Source organism: Rhipicephalus microplus, chromosome 6 (genome assembly GCF_043290135.1).
Source record: "Rhipicephalus microplus isolate Deutch F79 chromosome 6, USDA_Rmic, whole genome shotgun sequence".
NCBI classification, from domain to species: Eukaryota; Metazoa; Arthropoda; class Arachnida; order Ixodida; family Ixodidae; genus Rhipicephalus; species Rhipicephalus microplus.
The window spans coordinates 170096254-170112574 of record NC_134705.1 but is presented as its reverse complement, the minus strand read 5'-3'; the positions used below and the strand labels follow the sequence as shown (position 1 = coordinate 170112574).

Genomic DNA, 16321 nt, shown 5'->3' with positions numbered 1-16321 from the left:
GTCTGTCTGTCTGTCTGTCTGTCTGTTCATGCGTCTGTCGGTCCGTACGTCTGTATGTCTGTCCGTCCACTCGTCCATCCGTGCGTCCATCAGTCAGTCAGTCAGTCAGTCAGTCTGTGCTTTTGTCAATCCATCCGTCCATCTACCTGTCTGTCTGTTCGTCTGTCTGTACGTCTGTATGAACGTCCATTCGTCCGTCCATCTAGTGAACACTCCAAGTACCGCCATCTCGCTTCATTTCATCATGTATTCATCATATACATGTGCCACCACCAAGCGCATAATCCAAGGGCAAAACGAGTGCTGGCTAACTACTACTACTACTACTACTACTACTACTACTACTATTACTACTACTACTACTACTACTACTACTACTACTACTACTACTACTACTACTACTACTACTACTACTACCACGTCATACGGAGCTTTGCCCCTAAAATGAGAACCCGCAGGCGACATGGAAGCTTGAGCTACCTGCATCAGCACATATTTTGAGCTTTTGCACGCTAAGAAGTGATAAAACCAAGTAATTGCGCAATGTCTGTGCGTGCACCACACTGACCGACCCCGAACAACTTGAAACCTTCGGGAATTAAAAAGAAAATTATTCCAAATTAGCCATTTGCTTTATTATTTTAGGAAGTGTGTCACAGCGTTTCCGAAAGCTGTGACATGAACGTAGGACATCAAAAGAATTTTTAGAAGATGCGCTCACAGGACTAATCTGATAATTTTCTTGTCAGAAAATGTGTCGGGGAACCTGAAAACTTATAAAGTGGCTCGAACAACTTCCTGTTCTGAATGCTGTATTAGAAAATATTATGTGGCTGGTAGACAGGGAGGTCATTCTTAATGGTGGTCTGATCAGGCTTCCCAGGCATCTTCTAAGGAGGCAGCTCGTTTCCTTTTGTTTGTTCGCAGTTGACACAAGCAGCTTTATTGTCTAGAAAGAAATTGAAATAGTCATTACTACAGGCATGTTATATCCGGTTCCTAGTTCGCACAAATAAATGTGTTGCATCTTTGCTAACCCTTGTGTACTTCGCCGCAAGAACCAGCACTTGATCAGGTTTGGATAAGATATCAAAAATTATTCATATTTATATTTTAAACATTTTACTCTATTTACCTACTGTATACCTAACCGCTGTCACCAAGAGAAAGTCCTTCCCAATCTCGTTATAAGTGTAGTACATTGCTGGCGTGGTAAGTCACATCATCATGTGCTACAAGCCTCACAATTTTGTTTGCTACTCTATGAAAAAATGTATGAGGACGAACTTTTTATATGTGCGCTGTCTACGAGTGAGATTGAAGTGGCTGGCCGAGGAGTAAACAGGATTTTTCAAGGAGGCAAAAATGCTGAGACCTGTGCATTTGGATTTAGGTGCACTTTCGGCCCCACCCAAATGGCCGAAATTTCTGAAGCCCTCCATTACGGCGTCTCTCATATACATATATATGCTTTGGGACGTCAAATGAGAAGAATTAGTAATATTAGTGTACACGACTGAGAAAAAGGAAGATGAATAATGGTTTAACATAAGCGTATTGAAACACTGCACAACACGCGATCAAGTTTCACTATGACATGTAGGCTCCAGTAATTGATGTCATTATCGACTAATGCCACAAATTTCAGCCGGGTGAAATTCAAAGAATAAATAATAATTTACTTCATCTGCTTGTGAAGTTGCAAGAGTATTCATTCTGCGTTGATTTTGTAGCTGCTTGAGTTTTTTGAGCTTGAGGCGAACGTGCATTGTCTCCCTACGTAGTACATCAAAGATGAAGTTGAGCCTCGATGTTCCTAAGTGTAAGAGTGTTGTTCACTCCCCAAGGAAATCAGTGTTTTCCTCTAGTTATGGAGTCTAATGATGCAGCGTCAAAATATTTGTGCACTGTTAAAATTCGTCTTTACTTGAGCGAATCAGTTTTCACAATATTTCCTTCATATAGTTTTTTTTTACATTCAGTGGCCAATATTCATAGGTGGGCGGGCGGACAATGTTGTCAGGAGTCATTGGTTAATCATTGGGAGCTTGATTAACATATTTTAATAAGTATTTAAGTAAGCGTACTAACTGCAATCAGATCATTCTTTCACAATACGATAATTATTACGGTATTTTTAACTCAGTAATTTAGCGTGTGCAACAATCATCATCAAATGATGATGATAATTGTTGTACTTTTATATCAATATTTCTTGTGTATAATACTAACTCACAACAACAGTAAAAAAAAGTGGTGAGAAACTACGAATTGGCAGGAGGAACAGTTCACTTACAACTGCATCTTTCTAAGCACTTCATTTGAGTTGAAAAAGCATTCTCATTACAGCCACACCGCTTTTTCGGAAATTCGTGGCATCTGTTATCCCTTTCGTCGAAAAACCATCTCTTCTTTGAAATTAGGCACATTCCAGGGCTTGGTTTTAAGCTGCAGACAGGCTTGGGTTTTTTCTTCACTGTAAAAAAAACAACGTAAAGGTACCCATCATAATAAAAAAATCAACCTTTGAGTTATTTTCCACATTCCACAAGTGACAGAGCAATGACTACCTTGTAGCCGAGTGAGCAGCTTCATAGGTTCTGAATAATTACTGGTATTACAAAGCTGCTACCAAAACTTGTCAATAACTAGAAAAATAACTTGTGAAATATGAACTTCTCTTTAACGGGAAAACTGAAAAGCAGCAAAATGTGGGGGCGGGCCTCTGATACATCAATATTTTTTGCTACAACTGCGATGCATTTGCCATGACTCTGTGTTCGGACGCCATCGTAGGAAAGCGTTTTTTCGTCCACTTTATTTCAACTGAATTTCTGTCCTAACTACTGCACTATATTTAAGACAAAGATACTCGCAACACTTTTTATGCCTGCCCTGGCCTAGCTGCAAACCTGATAGACTGATCTGTTTGTTTTGTTCAACCAGGAATATATTTTTTTTTTAAATTTTGGTTTCTTCAGAGTGACGCTAACAGAATACTAAATGCGAGCTGCATTCTGTGTATGAGTGAGTTTTCAAGGTCTACAGAACAAATGCCGTTCATTGGCTAGGGCTTAAAACACACACTTGTGATTCAAAATTTTTATGGTAACGCTTCTATATTTCAGTGGCGAAAATTCCCCATGTGTTCTTGATTGAGATGCCCTGTTTTCAGGCCATAAACCGATGTGTTCTCGCGGGCCACAAACGTTACTCTGGGACACATATTTGCGAAGCAAGTGCAATGTCATTCCTTCCAAATTCTTCTTATTATTATTCATAATATTATTATTACAATTACATTATTATTATTATTATTATTATTATTATTATTATTATTATTATTATTATTATTATTATTGCTGTTGATTTGTATACACAGAGGAAAAAGGGAGAGAGCAAGCTGGCAACTGCCACCTAGAGGGGCACAACGCCTGCTCACTCTTTGGGGAGGAGGGAAGAAACAGAGGAAACGGATATTAGAGGGAAGAAAGGGAAAAGAAGATGAGAAAAAAAATGACGAAGGCTTCGACGAGTATGAGTAAAAAACATGAATAAAAATGACTGAAAATACCGTCTATAAACGGGTGGTCAAGTTCGTTTGGTTCATAAATGTAAGGAGAGCTCGGTGGGTCGGGTCACGTCGGGAAGTACAACCGCTCGGAAAGAGGTAGTCGTCTAGGGTCGCGCCCTTAAGTACTAGGAATTTATGTTCCTTAATCAGCAAAGACCACTGCGTAGCTAATGTGAGACAGTGCACTACGAGATGCTCAAGTGTTTCGAAGGAGCCACAAGCTGCGCACAACGGACCCTTGACGGTGTAATCGTTCACGCACCAGCACAGAGCCCACTCTTAGATTGTACAACAGCGCTCGGGAACGACGAGGCAAGTCTCGGCCACGAACACGGGGAGGAAACGATTCATTCGCCACATGCTGGTCTGGGTGCTGCTTTAGGTGTCGGCGTATAAGCAGACAAGCGTTGTCCATCGTACATAGAATTCCCGGACAGTCACAGCCATCATAGTTGCATGACGAAGCAAGGCGATCCACTTCTTCATTGCTCCTAATGCCCACCTGCGAAGGTACCCACTGTGCAGCTAGACGTACCCCTCGTGACAGAATATTGTTGATGGATTCTATGATGCTGCCTAGAATAGGGCCGTCGGTCTCCTTGCTTGTGAGTCGGCTAAGGGTGCCACAACAGTCGGTGAGAATGACAACCTTCGATGTTGGTAACCGTTCTTGTACGTACTTAAGGGCGCCATTGATCGCTGCTAGCTCGGCCGTCACCGACGATGAGGGGTGTGGTATTTTAAACAACCTGCTGATATCGGTCGAAGGGCAGAAGAAAGCTGCAGAAGCGCTCAGGCCATAACTGCATACAGAAGCATCCGTAAATATTTTTGCATAGTCTTTGAAGTTTTCAAATAGGTGTAAATGGGCTAATTGGTATAGTTCCAAAACAGGTTAGTCACACTTTTTGTGTATTTCTGGAATTAAAATATGGGTATTAAAGGCACATGGGCTGTACTCTGTCGATGTTGGCAACTCAATAAGTTTTCCGGAATCGCCAGTAATGTCATCGAATGAAGCCGCCTTTTTACCCATCTAAAAAAGTGGGTGCTGTAACAGCTTTTCAAGGAGTGTCTTGCCAACGGGGGCTCAGTTCAGACCCTCAATATGATATAGGGCTCTCTGGTCAGCTTGCAGCGCAACTGGTGTGCTTCAGTCAGCAGTGGGATGGATTGTGCTTCACGAGGTGAGCCAAACAGCACTCGGAGGGCAACACGATGATCCCGTTCCAGCTGAGACATTAAAGCAGGCGGTACATTTAAGACTGGCCAGGCATACATTACGCAAGAGGGTACAGCTGATTGTTAAACCTGTAGTGCCGTCTTCTGATCAATGCCATCACCCTTAACAATCAAGGCGGCTACATACTTGAACAGGGACAGCAATTTTGCCTCACAGTTTTAACAGAAGGGTGCCAAGAAAGGCGGTCATCTATGATTACACCCAGGTAGTGATGTTGGTGTACCCATTGTATCGGTGTGTCTCCGAGGTAAAGTCTGCTAAGGCATCGACGAGCGCGTTGCTTTGGATGATATGCCATTGCAGCTGACTTTGCAGGTAAAACCTGCCGCCCAGCTTCCACCAAGTATTGTGAATTGGCATTCAGAGCTCGCTGCTATATACCACGAATATGTGGACCATGGTGTGACGGACCACTGGCCCAGAGTGCGATGTCATGAGCATAAATCGCTATGCCTATAGGAAAGTCACATTCTTCCGGTAATTGGCCTGGAAGTCCAGCAAGTACGCTATTGAAGAGAAGCGGGGACAAGACGCTGCCTTGCGGGACGCCACATTTAACAGCGAGAGGTTCACTCTGTATTTCTCCAATGCCCACTTTCATTCTGCGCTCAGATAGAAAATCACGGAGAAAGTGTGGCAGACAACCTGAAATTCCTCTGTTGATCAGTGCACAAATAATCGCCTTGTGTGGTACCGAGTCAAACGCTTGCTGTATGTCAAGAAATAGAACATGCGCTGAATATCTGTTTGCTCGAGCAGATTCAAGCGATGATACAATATCTGCTATACTGTCGAGGGCTGAACGGTGGCGACGAAATCCACTCATGACATCAGGGAACAAAGTGAGCTCGTGTAGTTTGCGTCCAGACGAAACAGCACCATACGTTCCATCAGCTTCATAACATTAGAAGTTAGTGATATTGGCCGGTATGACTTCAGGTGCTGTGCAGGGAGACCGGGCTTTAAATTGGCTTCACCACAGACGATTTCAATTCAGCAGGAATCAGACTCGTTTGCCACTCTTTGTTGTATTCGTCTAGGATACATTGATGAAAAATCTCAACGTTTCGCAAGGCTTGGTACGTAACACCATCTTCGCCAGAGGCAGTGCGACGATAATAGAGGCTAAGTGCTTGGCGCAGCTCGGCCAGGGTAAATTCTGCTTCATCCATCTCGCATGGAGGTCCATATAAAATTGTTAAGAAACAATGACTGGTGTTGTGAAAATACTGGCATAATCTTCCGCAAGAATTTTTGGAGACCGTTCTGTCGTGATGCACAATGCTGTAGTTGGGTTCTTGCAGAGCTCAGGTGTTCGAAGAGCCTTCAATATGCGCCATACCTTCCCCAAACCACTCGCGATATGGAACGAGCTACACAATGCGGCCCAGCTTCTTCGACGTAGTTGTTTTGTGTGCAGCCTGATGGCTGCATCATAGCGGTTATAAAGTGTCCAATCAGAGCTTTTTTGGGAAAGCTGTGCCCTTTTGTAAGCACTTCGTCTACAAGCATGTAGTCTCAAGAGCTTTAGGTCAGAGTTTGGCTTGTCTACGCTTCGCAGTCGTCATACTGTAGCTTGTTGCAATCACTCACTAGTTTGAACAGGTTATCATTTGATGGTTCCCCTGCAAACAGCTCACGGAACTTGTCCCAACTCGTCACTGTGTAGGCAGCACTCTGGCTGCTAGAAAAATTCTCTGGAATCAGCCAAATGGGCAGATGATCAGCTTCGCTTAACCAAGACGCACATTCCTCGTTCATATGGCAAGATTAATTGTGAATTGTTCCATTCCTCTGCCGACAAATGTGGATTAGCCGTCATTAAGGGTCTGCAGATTGTGTTTAACAATAAGCTCGTTAATTTCCACTTCACTATTGTCTTGTGGGCGACAACACCAAAAAGGATAATGGGCATTGAAATCTCCACACAATAGAAATGATGAACCACACCGAGATAGCAGGCACTCAAGCAATGTGATGTCTGAAGATTACGTTGGCCGAAAATATAAGCTTGCCACATTTGTAGTTGTGTTCCCAATATCGGTAGCAACTGCTGCACATTCAAAGGCGGCGTCGCAGAGGTCACTCCCGCCAATCACTGCGAAATGAACATCAGATCGTATGTACAATGACGCTTTAGAAGCATTTCGTGGATACGTGGTGTCTGTACTCTGGAAAGATGCACACACCATCACCATGCGTCAGGTATGGCTGTGAACGCCCACGTAACCCGAAAGTCTGAGCTCGTCCTTTCTCACATTGGTTTCTTGGAGAACTATGACATTCGGCGGATTCTTCATTGCAAGGAGCCTAAGAACGAGATCATAATAGCGCGGTCGTAGAGATTTGACGTTCCTTTGCAGCACGTAGGGACGGGGCTTGCGACGGGTGTTCATGTTGCTTTTAGTGAAGACTGTCGAGAACTATAACGAGAGCCTCCAAAAGCTGTTGTGTGGCTAATGCTGCTGGCGTTTGACGACAGGCTATGAGGGATCTGACATTAACAAGCATTTTATGCATGGTTACAAGTTGGGCATCATCGTTGGCTGGAGCTGTTTCTGGTGCCCTGTTTACAGTATTTTCTACTGCAGACATGGCCTTGGCGGAAGGTGGTTCCGACACTATATGAGGCGTGACCTTAAAGGAGGTTGTGTCTGGCGGCTTTGGTAGAAGCGCCTGCCACGATGTTGCGAAAATGCCGCAATTGCACCTCCCTCCGTCGCTTCGATTCACCCTCACTGTACTATTCCTCGAACGTACAGGTGCATCGTCAGTTGTGCCGTTGCCAGCTACTTGACAGGTGCTATGGCTAGGCGTATTTGCTCGTGATGCTATCTTTTTTGCTTTCTTTTTCAGGACCTTCCAATTTTTTGTTAGCCTGAGGCATTCTTTGTCCGTTGCCAAGTATTCGCCATTACAGTTAGGGCAATGAGATGTCGCAATGCCACAAAATGGTACATCGCGATTTGCGCCATATTTAGCACAAACTACAACACTTATGTAGAAACCCTATACATGTCCAAGCTTGAGACATTTGCGGCACTGCAGAGGCTTTGGTACATGAAAGGTCGGATCGGGTACCGCCCTAGTCCGGCCTTTATGTGACTTGGTAGCTTTTCGCACCCGAGAAGAATCTTCACACAGTGTGAAGAGCCAAACCTTTGAGCGCTGATGACTTTGCATGGTGGCGTTCAAACTATCATACTTTTTAAAACGTCATTTGAAAGTTCTAGGCCTAAAACCTAGAAAGTTCTAAGACCCTCACGACTGTAATATATTAGGAACAATAATTTACTATAGCGTATTTGGCCAAACTTGTGGATTCACGAATGAGTTTTATGGGCTGTCATCGCAACTTTCTACCACCAAAATGTTCGAATGCCTCAAGCCTGTTCTTCTGCGGCCCCGACACTAGAATCATGTTATATTTTTTGGAAGAGACATGGATGAATGCACATAACCACACGCTCAGGTGCGTGCACGTGTATGCGGTTCTTTGTGCCCGAAGAAATGAAAACTGCAAATTTATTCTTGGCGTTAACAAAACATGTATAGTTTTTCTTCCTTCTGATTAGCAAATATGAACAGCTATTGACTCGTACAAATCACTCAAACTGCTTATTTATTCATTTCACAACCAGCGGAACGCAATAGGCCACAGCACGTGCATAACTCCACCACAAGAGGCTCTGGTGTGACATGAGGATTAAAAAGATGTATAATACTAGCATGCTAGGAAAGGGCTTGTTTGCGAACACGTCATTCTTATAGGGGGACGTTTCCTGCTCGTGTTTTTTTAGACTTGTCTTACAATTGCTCGAGCACAATACAATAACTCGCCCAACCCTCATCACACAGGTTTATAGCGGTATACATACGATCGAGTAAAATTATATTTTAACTTTTAAACATTCCGCAATACCATGTCCACAAAAAAGTGAATTGTATTACTTCAGCAGCATTGAATCTACTGTATAGTTGCTTCGCATAGTTAATAGATTACATGTTTCATTGCAGCAGCCCAGAAGCCTCTGTGAGGTAAATAATTTCAAACAGTAGGACATCACTGCACTACTCACGTCTGCAGATTGCTTGGCACTTCATTTCAGTCAGGAACATGTTGCCGCCTCCACCGCAGATTGTATGGTTGAACATTTTGCAGCGGTCGCTTCGTGAATCATAGAACCAAGACACTATTACAGGTGCACAGCTGCCGATAACTGGACGTTGAAGGCACATTGGTGAGTTGTTTGGAGTCAATGCTAGAAAAACATTAGGCATGAAATGAGTGACCATTATTGTTGTCACCACTATTGCAAACATAAATCAGCTCTCGAAAATAGGTAGAAACATTGGTTATAGCTTATAAATGAGCAAATTTTTATTTGTGGCACGGGTGCCAAGGGACAGCCTTGTTTCTCTTCCAAGAATTTCCCGTCGAGGACTTCCGCTTTTCCGGATATTCAAAAAAAATATCTTGAGAAATATATACTGATAACTTAGTTTCAAGTTAAGTCATACGGAATAGATATCACACTACAGCATACCTTTACTTCGGATGAGAAAAAATTACCTGTCAGGATAAACATTAAGAATTATTTATTCGAGTAAATTGAGAGATTAACAGCCGATGCAAGTGTTACGGTTGCCTGGCGGAGCCGATTTTAGCGAGGTGTTTCTTCCTGTGTTGCCTTTCAGAACCACATTGACGGCAGGTGAAGCTCTATGTTGTGGAATTTCATACTATAAAAGCTACAGCGAAGTTTCGTGGCACTGTCCTCACTGGGCTCCTTAAGTGGTGCTTCAACAGCCGTGGGAATTATGGGAACTACAGGCTTCGGATATGCTTACGATTACTTTCGTTCTTTATACTGGTGGTGCTGGTCTACCGAGCTTCAGAAAAAAGATATTAAGTCCTTTCAAACGACTATTTTCCTCATTCTTACGTTATACAAAGCTTATTTCCCATAGATCACATTGCCAGAATATTCAGGTAAAGCTTTCACAAGTGAAGCCACCAGGGTATACATGCGCTTGCTCTGACATTAAATTTCTAACTCAGCATTTTAAACAATTTAAACTGACCTGCGTATTCTTTCTTTGAAAGGACGCGTCATCAGTTTATTAAAACAGATAGGTTAGAGATTAGAGAAGCAGGAACACTAAGTCTCTCCTTCGCTACGACGCCAGCTTGGCGTGTCCATGCCCGGAACGGTTGTAAGAGCAGCAGCAGGTATACGAGGCACGCTTCGCTCCTCTGTGGAGCTGAGTGATCGTGACGGGGCAAACACTTCCGTTAATCATCGTTTTGCGGCTGAGTTTGCAGTGTTTCAAGACGCGCTCATTAAAAACGAAGGGCGGCTTTAACTGCCATATCAGAAACACCTGAGCGGAGGCGCCCACATTATGAAGTTTAGTGACGTACTCAGAAACGTTACGCAAACTGCCCTTTCTGCGGCAGCCAATTGCCTTCTCTGAAACCTCAATCGTCGCGAACACCTACGGCCGGCTGCTTTTTAGTCCCAGACAGTCCCCTCCTCCCCTCTGCTTAATCATCAACAGAAATCCGACCTCCAATTCGACCACCTCCTCCTTTCGCCTTCGCTCTACTCCACTATGTACTCCCTCCTCATTTCCCTCCTCACCTTAATTTATCCTTCAGACTGCTCGTTATGCTATGATATACGAGGAACTATTCTGCACAATAATTTTCTCACCATCTGGCTTCGACCTCCATTTCCTGATCTTTACCCTAGCATCACTATTTCTCAGTGTCACTTCCCCTTCAAACGTCCTTGCTTTAGTATACTACGCAGGACTATCTATAGACACTGACACTGTAGAAAAAGGCTTATAGACAATACGCTACCTTATTCAATACAATTCCAATAATGTACAGTGCTAAACCATTAGGTCTTTTACGACGGAGCATCGCGCGCGGAACAGCCCGAGAAACATCTGCAGTCGCAAATAAGCCACTTCTGTGCATGCGGGATGCTAGTGATGTGCCTGCCTTGGAATACTGATCCTTGTTCATCATCGCGGTGCAACAACCGCTTTGGCCATCGAAAGTGCTCTTAGCGACTTAGCGAAAAAAAAATCGAAAGCAAGCAAAAAACAAACAAACAAAGCGAGCCGTTCTCGTTGTGGTATGATAGTACAAATTAAGAATAAATTTAGAGTACGAAAGGCACTTGTCCGGGCAATTGCTGGTTTCTTTCTTTTTCTTCTTTTCTTTCGGTTCTCTGATGTTTGCAGCGTATCGACGACCTAAGCAGTCATCGCGGCCACGGAGATAAAGAAGGGTGGACACTGCAAGACGGGCACATCACCGTTGCTGCGCATGCTCAGATGGGGCGTATATGCAACGGCAGCTATCGCTTGTACTGTTCCGAGTATGACGCTCCGTCTCTATAGTTATTAGAGTTGAGCACTGTACTTTACATCATCCGATTGAGGTTGAATGATTAGAGCGCCATATTGACGATCCCTTCACTGTTTACAAATACACGCCCTTGATGACACCCGGTTTGTTCGACTGATGTGCCCTAATAGCATCGGTGGGTAAGAAGAGCTTTAGAAGATATCCCGCTCGTTTTCTACAATTTTCTTCTCTCATTTGGCGTAACATATTCAAACAGATGTTTTTTCGAGCTACGCCAATATTATAAGAGAGTCTATTCAACTCAACGCGCGTTCCTTTATGTGAAAAACTAATGAGAAACTTTCCTTTCCTTTGAAAAAAAAAAAACAGCCGCCGTAACAGGGAATGGAACCGGCGTCCTACGTGTGACACATATCAGTCGTTAAGCTAGCGAGGTGGGCGACGACGCTCTCCTGTTTACCACCTTCTCGTACTGTATTATGAATACGGTTCTTATGAATATAAGGTTGATATATACATGACAATGTGCATATACAGTTGCAGGACAATGCGATGCACAGAACTAGATTTCTACATGGAAAACTTCCTTGAACTATACAAATAAACACTGTCGTCAAGTCTCCCTTCCTCCTGCCTCGAAATCTTAATCCCGGATCTTCGGTGCCGCAAAGGCCGGTTGCAACAGTACGGACAGTCCGCAATTGAAATCTGAACTTGGCTACTTTCAACGCTAGAACGATATCTAGTGAAAATAGTCTAGCTGTCCTACTCGAGGATCAGAGGGTGTTCAATGGGATATAATGAGACTCAGCGGAGATGAGAGGACACGTGAGGCTTATACAGTGCTGAAGAACGAACATGTCCTATGCAACGTGGATTAATTTATAGCGCTTACAATGTTCAATCACGTCTCCCACGCTGCACTCAGTGTTTCGCGGCTATGCCTGCAAAAACGCCAAAAAGTGAGTGTAATGAAACTGGGTATTGCGTATTTCTATCATCACGGTCTCGAGTGGTTCGATGCAGCAAGAAGAAAGGAGAAAAAAATGGCAGCATATCCACGGCGTGAATGATGGAGAGTGGGGTGAAACATCCATCCGTCCATTCGTTCTTGCTTCCGTCTGTCCATGCGTCCGTCTGTGTGATCATCCGTGCGTCCACCCGCCCGTCCATGCATGCGTCTGTGCGTGCGTCCGAACGTCCATCCGTGCCTTCGTCCCTGTGTTCGTGCGTACATCCGCCCCTGCGTCCTCCATGCATCCATCCGTCCGTGCAACCATCCGCGTTTACGTCCATGCATCTGTCTGTGTGTCCGTTCGTCCATCTAGTCAACACTCCAAGTACCACCATCTCGCATCTTTCCATCATATATTCCGCACATAGAAGCACCGCCATCCAGCGGACATTCCAAGGCCTAAACAAGAGGTGGCACACGCACACTTTCTTACGCCTTGCGCTTCGTGTCTACTTCCCACCTTTAATCACCTCGAGCTCATGGTACATGCTAGTTTACTGAAATCATGGCGATTCAGCTCAACGCTCACTAAACCTTTCTAAAACCAAGGAGCTTACGCCTAGCGAGTATAACGTAGCAATCCTTTCTCGTCAGATAGTGCTCAATGTACATGCCAATGGCTACTAATGGCGAATGAGAGAAAGGAGAATTCGGCTTGTAGGAAACGCGCACGCTGCGATCTTTTATTGTTCAACAACGCACAGGAGAAATCTCCCACCGGCACCACTTTGCAGGTCAAAGCGTAAGACATGTTACGTACAACGACGAGGGACGAACGGGGGCCGCTTTAAGAAGCCTCTTCCCATAAAAAATCGAAAACGTGCCTTCAGTTTCGACGTTAGGAGCTGATAAATAAGGTGACTGGAAGCTTTTTGGAGAAGTCGTCTATAGTGTAAGACTACGCGTGAAAAATGAACCTAAGGGATCCACTGAGCCCCGTGAATACCGAAAAGCGGGTGTCACTACCGAACACATAATCCACATGTATGATAACCTCCAAAAGTTCAAAAACCTAAAATGTGCCCTCCCCATTCGTTGCCCTTGAAGATGGTAATTTCGCAAACGTAGTTACATGGTATGACCGTTGTTTTGGAGTAGAAAAGTTTTGGCACCGTCGCATTTTCATAGCTAAATATGCATTAATGCTTAATGGATCATTTTACCTATTCACTTCGAAAGCTTTTTCTCTGATTCTGATCGTCATTTTAGCTGTTTTTTATTCTTAAAGTTAATTTTCACAATTAGATATATCTTTATTACTTTGTTTGAAAGGGTGTTAACGTCGCTTCCAAAGTGATCAAGCCACTTAGCGTTGACTTGACCGTTGGAAATAAATATGAGAGCGTGTAACTGCTATACAAGAACATTTCTCGTTTAGTTAGCTGAGGAGGCTACGAATAAATTTTTGTAAAAAAATTAAAACGTGAATGCAAAAACTACTCACGTATGCATGATTTCTTGCATCTTTTTATTGAAGGAAAGAGGTTATTACCACCGGCGCAGATGCCCCGATTGAGCATTTTACAGGAGTTGTCGCCCTTGTCGTAGTACCAAGCCTCGTCTAACGGGTGGCAGACACCAACAAAAGGTGCTTTCGTGCACGCTTTTTGTTGCTCCTTTGTGTTACCTGTAAAAATTACTGTCGTTGTAGTAATAATTTCTATTCGACGAACATATTTTGTTTCACTTTGTGATCTGTAGTGCCATATATATTGGCCAATTTGTTGTTCATATAGTCAACACAAAATTTTATCAGTATACTGCTCTGGCAGCGAGACAAGCACTTACATTTTTCAGAAGTTTGCTCTTTGAAGCACCCATACTATAGCATAAGAACAGTTCTTCTCCAATCTCATCGAATATCTTTTGGTTCCAAGGCCTGTTTTCTCTGGTTTTATCCCTATAATAAGCTGGTATAATCGTAATGAACTATTTCCAGCAAATGTGGAATCAGAGATGGGTAGACTTGACTGCCATAACGTAAGCAGTTTTAGCTCAAGACAGAACAAGGAAAAATAATAAAGTCTTCAACCGAACCCTAGTTTTTGAGGACTAATAAAAGGAACTGATTTTTGTCGAACATTCAAGAAGTTTTAATCGCTTCAGTTTTAAGCATAAATGCAGATGTAATGCTGCTACATTCATTTGTACAACATTGCTAAATTTCTAGCTGTGCTTTTTTTGTCGCTATAGTTGCACACAATCCTCTACATCGTTGACGAAGCTTCTCCTAACATACAAGAACTGTCTGTTTGAGAATAAAGTAACCAAGAGGGTCCTTTTGCATCACATTCATTACAGTGAAAATGAATGTGATTTTTCGACGAAAATTTGTATGTTTAGGAGAGAAGAGAATCCGATTGGCGTCCTGTGTTACATCCTTATGATGCAAACAGTAGCAAAAAATCTGACTTTTAAAGCTACGCCGTGTTTTTGCTTAGCCTCCTAATAAACGTCTGAATCATCATAGAAATATTGCAATGGTTTTGTCACTTCTATGGAAGCGAGATCAACAGTCTTTTCCTCGCATTTATATGGGTCGAATTGCACGTGTTATGCTGTTGAATTTTCTACTCGTTTTCGCTTTCTTCGCACAAAATCACGCAGTATCCTATCCCATTTTTGTATTTTCGGAAACGTGTGGTCCTTACCATCACCTTCGACACGACAGGCTCACTTGGCCTTCCTTCGCTGTTGCTAAAAATACGCAAAGTTCTGCCTCTTCCTTGATACTGATATTCGATCAAAATTAGTAACAGTGCACTAAACAGTTGAAGTACGCACTAGGAAAAGAATATCGCTATCCCGTTCAACTTTTTAAGACGAATTCTAAGGATTCCAAAATTTTTCTAAGGATGCTTGTGTCCTGAAAGATTGAAACATACCAATAATCTTGCTATGAGGCAGCCATAACAAAACCCGCTGGTTCAGTTTTGAGAGCCAATGAATATACACTTGCATATGATATGAAATGATTCTCCTCCAGTAAATGCAAACGCTGAATTTTTGCATTTGTGAACTACTAATCAAGATTTGATGATAGCTCCTTTGAAAGATTACGTCTAAAATTCAGTCTGAAATCTTGTATTACATCAGTTTTTACAAAAAGAAGCTTTATGTCTAAAACACCAAAAATTCTGAAACAATCAATCACGTTCAACACGCTATTATTTACAAATACTGATAAAATATGAAAAAAAAATGCTTACCATTTTCTTTTTTTGAGCCTTTAAACCAAGAGCGTCCTGTCGTAGATAAATCAAAACAGCTTCAACTTCTTGGTTAGCACAAACAAGATAGTTCCAAATAATAAAGTTTCCTGATATATTGGTCAGTTCGAATCAATGATTTCACAGAACTGAGAACGCTACTGCTTTCCGATAACGTGTTTGTGTTGGCAAATTTTGCACAATGGAGTGCACAATGCAACGGGTTCTTGTTATAGCGCTTCAAATAGATGTGAGGGTAACATTAACCCAGCGAAACATGGCCTATAGTCCTGCCTACAATAATGAGGATAATATATCTAAAATAAAAAGTCACAATAGATTGGCAGACTCATTTGTAATACATCCGGATTACTTCGGCGAAACATAATGCATAGTGCGAGTAAATGATTTATAAGTTGCATGCATTTAGCCAATTAAAGATTACCAACCATCAATGTACTTTGCGCAGATGATGATAACGAATGTGGCGGCAAGCTTCATAGCCTAAGACACTTCGACAAGTAGGGAGTTTAGGATCTCTGTTGAGGTACACCACATTTTCTTCTTCAAAATTTTGGCCTTGTATTTTCTCACTCTTTATATTTATAATTTGACTGCGAACGTCTATCATAGCATGATTGTTCTGATATCTGTGACTGGAACATTGGCTGCATTGTGAAACATCTGAATCTCAATGCCAGACACAATACTGTATACCTTGTGTGGTGCGGCTTTGGTTAAATGTACTCGGGGAGCGAAGAATGTTTCTAAAACGAGAGAGGAGAGCTTGAGGTACGTTTTGTCTCGAAAACAATAGCTTACTATTTCGAGGTGAGTCGACCGATTATCCATAGAATAGGTGGAAGAGCGTATTTCCACAATAAGTAATATTTTT

General features: G+C 42.7%; 1 protein-coding gene across 1 annotated transcript; it reads right to left on the bottom strand.

Annotated features, from left to right (window-relative positions):
* Window positions 1-610: 610 nt before the first annotated feature.
* LOC142765037 (amblin-like) lies at window positions 611-16126 on the bottom strand. Its single transcript, XM_075865602.1, has 6 exons — window positions 15876-16126; window positions 15427-15462; window positions 13662-13844; window positions 8897-9079; window positions 2297-2476; window positions 611-949 (listed from the first exon to the last, which is right to left on the bottom strand). Exons 1-6 carry the CDS (start codon window positions 15925-15927, stop codon window positions 891-893), a joined length of 693 nt encoding a protein of 230 aa, XP_075721717.1. The 5' UTR covers window positions 15928-16126; the 3' UTR covers window positions 611-890.
* Between the last annotated feature and the right edge of the window lie 195 nt (window positions 16127-16321).

Coding starts and splice junctions, on each gene's coding strand:
- LOC142765037 (XM_075865602.1), bottom strand. CDS start 15,927: ATGAAGCTTGCCGCCACATTCGTTATCATCATCTGCGCAAAGTACATT. Junction 9,080..13,661: donor ATGCAAGAAATCATGCATAC/GTGAGTAGTTTT, acceptor ATGTTTTTCTAG/CATTGACTCCAAACAACTCA. Junction 2,477..8,896: donor GTGCCAAGCAATCTGCAGAC/GTGAGTAGTGCA, acceptor TTTTTTTTACAG/TGAAGAAAAAACCCAAGCCT.